The sequence below is a fragment of the Camelus dromedarius genome, chromosome 5 (assembly GCF_036321535.1).
Source record: "Camelus dromedarius isolate mCamDro1 chromosome 5, mCamDro1.pat, whole genome shotgun sequence".
Taxonomy (NCBI): domain Eukaryota; kingdom Metazoa; phylum Chordata; class Mammalia; order Artiodactyla; family Camelidae; genus Camelus; species Camelus dromedarius.
This window is the reverse complement of record NC_087440.1, coordinates 59998854-60010980: the sequence shown is the minus strand read 5'-3', so window position 1 is coordinate 60010980 and position 12127 is coordinate 59998854. Positions and strand designations below refer to the sequence as shown.

Sequence of the window (12127 nt, the reverse complement as noted above, 5' to 3'; positions counted from 1 at the left end):
ACTTCTTTTTCATACTTTTGGTAACAAGATAGAGTATTAATAAATAGATATGATGAAGTACTGCTAAGTTAAATAAAAGCTTTAAAGGTAGTCAGTGACATTTAAATTGTAGATTAAATCCATAACAGTATTTTACCATAAAATCAGATTCTTTTCGTGTGTGTGTATACAAAATCAGATTCTTTATACAACAGTTTCCCTAGGTAAAGCTTCACTTTGGATCAACATCTACTACAAAATTTTAGTATCAACAACCAAAGAGTATCTTACACTAAATGGGAACTAAATAAATACTTCTTATGCTAGTTTTGGAAGATGCTCTTATACTTAGTTTTGAAATTAAATAAAATTATAGGAATTCATTTCAGATGAAACAATGATATCAAACTGAAAATAAACTAGAAAGTAATCCAGTTGTCCCTTCTGGTTCCCTGGCAGTTCCTTTATGGCAGAGACTAGATTTTATTACTATCTTTAACCACAGTCTGAAATGGAACCCATTTCACCAGAAAGAGAAAGCTGTCTTCTTAGCACTGTGCTAAACAGAAATATTCTTTTCTGGGAGCAAAACATGAGTTACAACCTTTAGAATTTAAAAGACTTACTAAATGATGTACAAGCAAACGTTATATAAGGTATTGTATCCAAAAAATAAACTAAGTCCAGAAAACACACAAGAAAGATACCTTCTCCTGAGAAACGTATAAAGGTAATAATACTGTTTTGTGTTGTCACATCTTAAGGCTACATCTGTCATAGTTTATTCCAAAATGACTAAATAGATAAATAGCTTTTTCTGTTAAAAACAAACAAACAAAAAACAAAACAAAACTAAGACAAAATTCAGAATTCTTTACTAAGGGATATCCCCTACACACATCTACGCTAGGTGGCAGCACTAGAAAGGAAACTACTGTTTTTAAAAGTCCTGTTTCTTTAAATTATGCTTTAAAAATAATTTTAATTGGTACAGGTTGTATATTTAAATAAAATTCTCATGGGATTAATTTTTTTTCTTTATTTAAACCTTTATATTCCTGTATGTGCCTGACATTGTTCTAGGTGTGAAAATGCAGAGGCAAAACTCAATGTGGTAAATTTTCTGATGCACTTACCACACTACTTATGAAATTACACGGCAAGTGCAGTGGTGGGAATCTTGCTGGAATTAGAGGAACAACCCCTATCTGCAAGAAGGAGTGGTGGGGTGAGGGACAGCTTCTTAAAGGAGACTTACAAGATGAGTATAGAAGAGAGTCAGAGAAAGCAAAACTATCTGGGGAAGAAGGTACACTACAAGCAAAGAAAGATGAGAAAATGCTTGATATTGTAATGGCAACAAAGACTCAGATGTGGTTAGTGGGGACAGATGGGGAGACATGAGGCTGGAGAAGTTCTAGGAAGGAGGATCAGATTAATGAGGGTTTTGAATACATGCTAAGGAGCTCTGATTTAATGAGATGTCAATCAGTGCTTCCCAATCTGAGTTGAGGTACATGTTATCACTAAGGGAGAAAGGATGTCAAAATATAAACAGCATTGTTTTCCTAGAAGGTCAATTTTATTCATATTTGAGGGAGAAAGGTAAAGTTAATTTAACTTCAGAGAATTACATTGCTTTTTGCACCAAAAAGGGGAGGACTGACCCAGAAAATTTGATCAAAAAGTGTTTTCAGTGGACTAGGAAACCTGTAATCTAAAGCTACTTTGCAGTGTATGATTCACTCATTCTAAGCGTCATGAGGGTAGAGGGTAGGAACGACTAACCTTCAGTTCTACTTTAGTGCTAGTTATCGTCCCATGAACATAGCAGATGCTCAAATAAATGAATGATTGTAAGTGGAAACTAGTACAATAAATAATAGCCATTGGTGGGACATTTTTGGATGTAAGAAGTTTGGTATGTTAGATTTTTTTCAAAATTGTGCAAAATTTTTTCTGTATCTTGGTTCTTAGGGGGTTATAGCTGTGAAAAGTTCCTTTCTAGAGCTCTAACCAGAAAACAGCATTTTCCTTGTCTAACTCAAAACATTATTTGGTTGATATCTAAACTGGCTTCCTTTATTCCTCTGTCACAACAATTTTGCGAATTTCCTTGTATAATCAGAAGGGGAATGTCACTCCCTTTCTTTTTCTCATTCTAGCTCCATCACTTTCCCTTCTCCCCAGTCCACTCCTACACTTTATTACTGAGTTCAAAAAATAAAAAAAAAAATGGACATCTCTGTTCTATCATACATTGACATAAATACTGGCAGTAAACACCATAAAATACCTCTACCTCTTCTACCTTCACTTTTCTTAAAGCTAACCCCAGTGGTGAAACAGTCACTATGTGCACTAGGCACTCAACAAACTCCTTCAAGCCTTACAACAGATTTTTGAATCATGACCCTTATTTAACATGAGGTTTAAAACAGTTAAGTTCTAAGACCCAGGCCACACTTTAAGTACCAGGACTGAGTCTAGGATTACGTGATACCAAAGCTGGTGCTCGGTCACTTTTCCTTGTCCAGTGTGGCAGGGGCTTCTTATCTATTTTATAGCTAAGGGCTTAAAATTGGTTTTCTCATATAACCTTCAAGCTGAAGATAATACATGTATTATACTCTGTACAAAGCAGGTGTTATTAAAGATGAAGAAACTGATGCTCAGATAAAAGTAGTGTGTCCAAGATCATCTGGAAATAGGCAGCAAAGTCAGGATTTGGTAGTCCCTGGCTACAGAACCTATGCCTTCAGCCACTATGTTACAGTCTTACAGTAAAAAAGGAACAAGCAAGCAAATAATTACAAAAGCACAGAAAAGACTATGACAGGCTATGTACAAGGAACAGTAGTTTCTCAAAAAAAAAGAAGGAAAGCTCTACAAGTAGAGCTGTACGTAGGAGGATCCTGGAAGCTAAGTCTGTGTTTGGAGTTGAGGAAAACATTGCAGTAAGACAGTAATACAACATGTGAAGCTCTCTGGTGTAGGGTGTTGGGGCCACATCAGGAGGGGCCCCCCTCCTCCTGATTAATCTGGAGAAATGCGCAGGGGCCAGATCATAAATATCTTTGCTTACCATGCTAAGAAGTTTAGATTTTATTGAATAGGTCTATTTTTCTTTGAGCTTTTCAAAATCCATATTGTCTTTTGATAAACAAAAATCTCCTGCTCTTCTAATACTTTCATAAACAAAACTTTTTTTTTTAATAATTATGTGATTCTTTACTCATGCACTAAATAACAAGCTCTAGCAGCAAGTCTAATAAACACAATATCAAAGTGGTGATAAGTGCACACAATATTAACAGATGCCTATGACAAGTAATATGATATAAAAATATCTGATTTGTACTGATGACAAACTCACAGATTGTTTATACTACTGTGGTTTATTACCTAGATGCATAATTAAAGATTCACTTTATTAGAAGTTAATGAAAATAAAGATATAATTTTTCCCATCCATGTTCAAAGATCTGGATTTTACCCATGAACTCTTGGGAACTGCAGACCCTTGTACCTATCTTTCTTTATTCACTAAGGATTTAATCTGCACCTTTCAAACATCCCAGCAGACTCCATTTGAAAGAAAAAGGTTCAAGGGGGCTACAGAGATAATATCACCTAAAATTATTTCCTCTTAACAAAGTATCCAGGAGATTTAGGGGTAGTCAGATCTCAAGAGATCCTTCTACATTCATTTTCATCCAAGATCATAAATTTGAGAGATCAAAAGACATATACTGGGAGTATAGACAAGAATACCCAAATTGGCCAGAGGATGATTTTTATATAAAAAGTAATCCCCTGGCCTTTTAAGCAACATAATAAACAAAGGTTTCTGTGTGTGAAGATGAAGGAATGAGGCATTTTCAACAGAAGTATGACATGATCTGATTTTCACATTAGAAAGACCACTTCTTGGAAACCTGGATGTGATTAAAAGGGCACAAATCTTTTGGCAGATATGCAGTTAGGAGACTGTGGCGACAGTTCACGCCAAAGGTAATAATGCGCTGAAGAACTCAATGGCCGGAAAGAAAGAGTGGAAGGAAGGAATGGATCAAGAGATATATGTAGAGGGTAAATCTATTAAGATTTAGAGACCAACTGAGTGTAGATAATGAAAGCAAAACTCCAATTTTTGCTGGAGTCACATGTCTACAGTGGTGTATTGACCATGATAGGCATTGTAACAAGAAAAGCAGTTTTTGATGTTGTTTTAGGGCAGGAGTGGTTCAGTTCAGTTACAGAAACATTTAGTTTTTAATACAGAAGAATATCTGTCCAGATAAAAATACCGAATTGGCAATTAAGTGGAAATAGTTATGAACAGAAATTTGGGAAACAGCAGTAGAATGAGAATGAAACTGCTCAGAAAAAATATACAGGGAAGGAGATAACCAAAGACTTTCCTTCCTAGTCCATAACAAAAAGTAATTTATCCTTCCTCAAATTATACACTGTATGTCTTTGAAATATATTTGTTTTTTCTTTACATAAATTAGAGCCCCGAAAGGAAAAAGATCTCATCTTAATAATCTCTGGGTAGCACCTGGTAAGAGTAAGTATGCATGGTACATAGTAAATGTTCAATAAATACGGCTGAGTTAATTTATGAAATTGATCTTACTAAATTCTAGGATGCACTGTATTCAACTTAAGTGGGAAGAAGCATACATAGTCTTTACACTGTTAATACAAAAAAAAAGTACCATGGGCTAATTAAAAATTTCAAGTTATATTTTGTATTTCATTTACCTTTCATCACAGTAAGAAAATTTCATATCCAGGCTGTGACGACTGAGAAAAGTCTTGCTATCTAAAGGAATTTCAATATTTGATGGATGAGGAATGGGTTCACAAATCAGCACCAAGCACGTCATGGGTGGTTTCTTATACCCACACTGAGATTGGTTACTGTTGGTATCGTACACATGAATATGGCCTGTGCAGTGAAGTACCTGTGTATGAAGAAAACAAAGCAGTTTTAAAAAGATATACAATGTTAATAAAAAACAAAATGCAGAGATAGTCAAGTCAGACATGGCAAGTAACCATTGATAAAATTTATTGTCATTAGTTAGATTAACTATATTTTTGAAAATCAACAAATGTTTTCCCCACAACATCAGCCATGACCTACTCTTCAGGAACATAGATTACTCTTTAAAAAACTTTTCCTTCATAGAAATCTAGGCTGATTTTTCATTCGTCTGGTCACTGTAGCTGTTTGATGGTTATTTCTTGCTCTGATGACTGTTTCAACAATGAGCAAAGAAATGATACAACAATGAATGGAAAATTAATCTCTATCAAGATTCAGAGTGGTTGGCAAAGCCAGCAGTGTCACAGTGCACATAACTTAAGTTCATGCCTCAAACTGGTGAATTACTACACTATTTCTGATGTTAAATCTGCAAATGCCAAGGAATAGTAAGTTTTCCCTCACAGTTCTAATGCTGTCTTAGTACTAGTAATGTCAAGATGTAGGAATTTATCTATAAATCAAGTGTATTACCATTCACAAATAATTTTTACTTACTTTCCATGTTGCGGATTTTATGTTCATAGTTCTCCCCCGGCTAGTTAGGGTACACTTCATTCTGAGAAAAAAGCTTCGCTGTGTATTTTGCTCTTTACCCTTTTTCACAAGGCCTAAAGAAAGCATGAAATAAAGTTAAACAAAATTAATACACAAATTTATTACAGTAAGGGTAGCACAGTACTCAGCACCTAGGTGCTGTTCAATGAAGTCTCAGCATGAACACAGTGATTCATACCTGCTTTGCTCATTGCAACATATCCAAGGGATTTAACACACTCTAGGTCAGTAACAGGTTCACAACAGCAGTGATTCTCTGAGTTGGGATGAGAATCCGTATTTGGGATAATACTTAATCATTTCACATTCAAGCTAGTAAAGTTGGTCATATTACAAAGAAATATAAAGGTGGTATGAATTTGCCCTACAACTGTGCTATCCGTGTACAAAACACACCCAAAAAAATAATTTCAGTAAACTCCTCCAAATCTTTACTAAATGTGTTAGCTCAATGTATGATAAATATTCTATATATTTATAGAACTCTTAAAATAGAAAATTTCTTTTCAATAGCAAATAAAATTTTTATATATCTGATTTTTCCTTAAATCTTCCTGGAAAGCAAGCAGGAAATTATTTCTACTTTGTTACTAGGGAAAAAAAAATACTGAATGACTTTCCAAAGCAAAGTTAGAGTTAAATAAATTCAAGTCTATTTCCTCTCATTCCAGACCTCATATAACTAAAAAAATGAGATTACACTCAGGTGACTAAGCAAATAGCAACTTGATTTCTTATCTTCATTGAACAGTCTGATTCAACACAAATACAAAAATATTTATTATTCAGGACCTGGACTGGATACTTCGGGCAGTACAAAAATTAATAAGACAAAATGCCTGTCCTGAAGAAGTTAAAAATTTAATAGATGTAGTGAGGCCAATGACAATACAATATAGAGTAAGCACTCAAGAGTTACAAGAACACTAAGTTCTTCTTAGTAAGTAAGAGGTGAGTAAGAAGGGTATTCAGTGCAGAAGAAAAAGAATGAAAAATGCAGAGGTAAAAAAATAGCACAAATTTGGGGAACAGTACACACTAAGTTTGACTACAATATAAAGTACATGCAGAAGGATAATGAGACAAAGTTAGAAGGGATGGTTAGAGCTATAACTATAGAGGGCCATGGGTGCCACGATGAGTTCAGCTTTAAATATACAAATTGCAGCTTCTAACAAATCTGAGTTGGGAAGCATAATAAGAGCTTAAGAAACATTAATCTAGCAGCAATATATATGATGTGTTAGAATATAATGATGGTAATGAGGGGCTGAGCAGCAGTAGAAGTGAAAAAAAGGGTGACAAAAGACAAATGAAGAGGTAAAATCTATAAAAACTTGAAGATTAATGGAAATAAAGGAGAAGAGAAATTCTTTAAAAAATCTAGATATTTTAAGGCTGGTATATTGAAAGAAAAGTGTCAAGTGGAAAACAAGATAATATGCTTAAATTTAGGCTTGCTTAGCTAGAAATGCTGGACTTTTGAGAAAAGAATAAGAGTTCTAGTTCACATTCATAATAATGGAACATAGGCAAGTTGAGGCCATCTTCGTGCTGATATAAGTTACTGGGGTTTACTTACCTAAGAATGAATTTGCCCTTCCTAGAAGCATTTGAAAGTGGATTTTTTAAAAATGCCATAAGAACCATAATGGTCTTGGTGATGGTATGGAGGTGTGTGTGTGTGTATGTGTGTGTCGAGATGGGGCTGGGTTGCCAGGGTGGTGGTTGTGGAAGCAGTAGAGATCTACATGTAAATTCTTTAGGGGTATTTTCAGTCCTTCATAATCTAAACTTGAACTGGACTAATCTTTGGAAACCCAAAGTCTTTGAACTGGGACATGAAGATAAATTTGAAAACTAAGGTAACTGAAAAGAAATAGCATTTTCCTAATGAAGAAAAATTTTTAAACAACTAATTTTTCAGCCCTATAAAAATAAATACTTTATAATAAAGTCGTATTTTTAGAATGTAAATGAAATGGGACTATGCTGTGTAAACATATCACAGGTTCTTAGTTTATCATTAACACGTGATGCACTGTAGCAGTCCCTCTTTGCTAATAGTGAAAATCTGCATTTTTGTTTCCCAATAAAATATCAGAAACTCATTAACTACATCAGGAATGATTTTTCTTAATGTTCATATGCTTTAAAAAAAAACATTTGGTTAAAAACAAACACGTAAGCTATAATTAGTGGATTATACTGATTTAGAATAATGCATTAGCCTCATCACCAAATCAAAACAAGACTTCCATATACCCATGCATTTATAGTCTAGCCCAAGGGAAGCACTGAGCCGCCAATACAAACCTCAAAGTCTAAACACTAAAAGTTATATACTAAACTCATTGACAGCCCACTTAGGTCCCTGTTCAGAGTATATTTACTCCTTTACACAGGATTGTTAAGAAGTATGCATTTGCTTTCCAAGTTCACAGTAAACACACAGCGTGAAATTAAAAAACAGAAGAGGGCTCCTACTGACAAGGTGAGAATGTAGTGAGAGTTGGTAGACATGAAAAGAGCTTTAAAGTACTAACGAGGAGTATGGACTCAAGCCAGTCTACCTGAGTTTAACCCACACTCTGCCTTTTACTAACCAAGTAATCTTGGGCAAGTCACTCAATTAGTCTGGAACACAGTTTCCTCAGTAAAATAGAAATAGTAACTTCACAGGGTTGTTGTGAGGAATAAAGGAGTTAAAGGACATAAAATGTGTCCTGGCACAGAGTAATTTCTCAATAAAGGCCAACTTAGTATAAATGAGATGAGATGAAAAAGAAAGCCATAAAAAAATGATTTAAAAAGAACTACAAACCTGAGGTTGTTTCATGTAGAGGCAAAAAAAAAACATACACTTAAATGGGAGCACTGCAAAGAACAACTGCAGAGCACAATGACAAATTTTCAGTGTGGTCACTTTGAGTCATGAAAGGAAGATCAAATTAGATCAGTATACTCTGCTTAAGAAGGCACACATGTGAAAAGACTTTCATTAATTGTTAAGTTTTTGTAATTCAAAAGGTACTTTTCTCCCAAATCTTGGAACATTTGGTTGCTTTGAATAATTCATTCTTAAGAGTTAAAGGTTAACTCTTAGCAGGTCTTTTTTGTTGTTGCTAATACAGGGACATCTATTAGATAATACTTTGCATCTAACAACATAGTCTCAAATTATTGTGGACAACCTGAGGGGTCAAATAAGCAGTTACACTCTTTAAAATTTGGTAAACTTTTTATTTTCTTTTGCTTGGGACTTTAGAAGCTTGAACCCAAACTGGCACTTCAGCTTTAATGACTGTCTAAAATCCTATTATTTGTATTATGATTTCCCCTTATTTAAAGTTACATTACAAACTAACCTCCTTGGTCCTAATTTTTATTTATTTTTCCACTTTATTTTATCAATCCTTGAATCTGTACAATTATTTATGGAATTGTGTGGGCTCTTAAAAAATTTGGGTATTTTTATAAAATTTCTAAAAAATAGAGTAACATGAATTTAACAAAGAACAGAATAACATTTTATTAAGCACAAAATGAGGTTTTACCTTAGGTTAGTACAATAGCAAAATTTTAAAATTAATGACAGTATCTGATTATGTAGAACCACGTATCACAATAAATCAAACAGTAAGCTTTTCTTCTCACCATTTCTGTGTGTAAGCATTTCTCTCATTTCCTCATGGTCACACGGATGAGTAAAATCAAACACACTGTGTCCAGTTAGTTCAAACTGTAAAAACATTAAAAGAATTCGATCTATAACATAAAATTATAAAAACATACAGAAGGGCTCTTAATATGCGGGTATTTACCTGAGTTAATCCCATGTATTTGTTCACATTATCCGAAATGTAAATCATGTCACCATCATCTGTGAGAACCATAACAAAACCATCCAAGGCTTTCAAATAAAAGCAGTTCATCTGTGCCTTCATTTCATCTTCAATATCCAAATCACCTAATAAAAAGGTAAAAGAAGAAAAAAATAACTAGTTAAAAAGCTATACTTAAATGATAGTAATATTCAGATATTTTTATAAAGTTTTCCCCAGATACTTTAATACACGAAGCATGTTTTTTCTGTATATTTACATTTTTCTCCTGTCATTGTCTTTTTAACACATAACAGTCAAGGCCAGAGGACAATTAGACTAAAATTAGATTTGTCAGCTACTTTTAATGGTTATTTAAAATAATGTAGCAAGGCGAACCACTGAAAAGAGAAAGGTCATGTCATTAAAAGTAAGATAGATATAGGTAGGTAGGTAAGTGGAGCAAGAGAAAAAGAAGGAGGGAAGGTCAGTGTCTTAAAATTCCTGACTGAAGCTTTAAAAGCAAGTAATAAAAAGGATATATTAAAAAAGAAGTGAGAGTATGACCACCTTCTAAAAGTAATTTCCAATTACTTCTGATTTCTAATTTCTAGACCTATCATGCCCTTGTAAAACAACTCACCAGCATCCAGAAGTTTCCTCACACGCAAATAGCTGATGGTAAGCCTCATAACAGAAGCCTTATCAAGATGCGAGCTCACATTATGGGGAAGTGGCAGCTGATGAGCAAGCTCATAAAAAACTTCAGACTCTTTACTTCGTCGAGATCTGGCTGCATCTCTAGATTTCTCTTTTCGACGTTCAGAACTTATCCTATTTAACAAAAAAGGAGGAGGTGGAGGAGAGAAAAAAGATGGAAAATTTATACATTTGTTGCCTTTGCTTGAATAAAACTCATTTTACATTTTTCTGCTTACCATGGAAAGATTAGAAAATGCCATATAATTAAAATTATATAGCGATTTGTCTACTACATAAATGTATTTTTATAAAAGACAGCTATACAAATTTTTGGATTACTGCAGGTACAAGGAACTCTCCTAAGAAGTCCAAGAGGAAGTCTTATACCTGTCCAAAGCAAGTGTTTCCTCCCTGGCATGTATATCTAAGGCTGCACTTTCATGGCCGTTCAAAAGTAGTCTCAACTTACAGCTTTCTCACTCTCTACCCTACCACATGAGCAATACTGACTATAAGCTATAGGAATTTCTCTTAGCTATAATCAGCTACCATGTTTAGCCTGCTTACTCCCTTAGCAGCACCTTATCTATTACTAGCACAAAAGGTACCAAATAAATGCAGGGTTATGGAAGAAAAAAAAGACATGGCACAATATTAAGAATTCAAGACAGCAGGTTAAGGAAGATTACTAAGGGTGTCAATACAATGATACATCTTTAGGGAACTCTTCCAAGAATAAAGTCAGTTGGAAAGATTTTCGTAAGTTGTCCCAGCAGAGCCAACTTCCTCTGCTTTACTGTGTAGCAATATCTATTCCTCTCTACCAGCAGAAGATAAACAAGGCTAGCCTGGTTCTGTCCTTAGCTTCTTCTTTAGTGGCTATTGTTTACTAAAACCTACTACATGTCAAGCACTATCTTGTACTAGTTCTCTCATAACAACCTGTAAATAGATTAAATATCCCCATTTTACAGACGAGGAAACTAGGGTTCAGTAGCTTAAAAACAGCCATGCTGTAACAGACAGGATTTGAACCCAGATGTTTTTTCACTCAACTCTGCTCTTCTACAAGGTTTTACCTTAATGGAGAATGTTCAAATACTCATCTGCTCTCCTATGAACCTCAACTTAATCCTAATAAGTCAATTATTTATTAAATGTTGAAAATAGCCATTACCATTTATTGAGCACTTGGCAGTATGCTAAGAACCCCGCCAGCATTATTCCACTTAATCCTCCTTACATTCTGTGAATTAAGCACATAACTGTCTCTAACTTAAATCTCTTCTCCCTCCAATGATCTGCAAAGCTGCAAGGTTCAATCATAGAAGCAACATTCTCAAAAACAAGCAGGGTTCTTCATTCTCAAGAGTATGCCTCTGTTACGTTGTATATAAAAAAGTGAGTATCTAGCAGTAGTGTTGTGACAATAGTGATGATATAGTTCTAGCACTTGTTCAAGTTTGTGTGCTCCTCTGACAAGGAATGTGAACATTTGCTATTGTTAGTAAGTGAACTTTGATAGAAAAATTTCAATTCAAGCATCTAGATCAATTTAAGCTGGGAAGCTTGAGATTTAAGGTGAGCTATTAAAAATTAGAGATCTAGTGTGTTCCCACTTGCCCTAGTAGCTCAGATACTGATTCTCTCACTTTTCCATCTTGAATTAGCAGGTAAGAGGCAGCAATAGCAGTGGGAAACGGACTCCTATCTGATTCAAGTAAAATCACCAATAAAAGAATGATGATCAATGATCTCATGATAAACTCAAATATTGGTTCAAATGCCACAGTTAGCCCAGGTAATTAGAATTTTATCACAACTTTCATCAGACTTAGTAGCCCTCTTTTAATTACTCAACCAAACTAAGCTACCAACAAATGATTATCCAACTGAAATACTTGGTGAAAAGTTTAAATCCTTGTATTACCTGCTATATGCTTCTAAAGGGCATCTGATCAAGCTAACCATGGTGATGGATTATCTCCGTACCTTTAGAAATACTTGT

The 12127-nt window shown here is 34.5% G+C and overlaps 1 protein-coding gene across 2 annotated transcripts in view; it reads right to left on the bottom strand.

Moving 5' to 3' along the window:
- Positions 1-12127, bottom strand: part of HIF1A (hypoxia inducible factor 1 subunit alpha) — a 39589-nt gene that overhangs the window by 11521 nt on the left and 15941 nt on the right. For both annotated transcript variants that reach the window (XM_031453821.2, XM_064486007.1), the window contains 5 exons: positions 10061-10251; positions 9418-9563; positions 9251-9335; positions 5534-5646; positions 4750-4952 (listed from right to left, as the gene is read on the bottom strand). In XM_031453821.2, coding sequence (XP_031309681.1) covers positions 4750-4952; positions 5534-5646; positions 9251-9335; positions 9418-9563; positions 10061-10251 — 738 coding nt within the window. The remainder of the gene's footprint in view (positions 1-4749; positions 4953-5533; positions 5647-9250; positions 9336-9417; positions 9564-10060; positions 10252-12127) is intronic.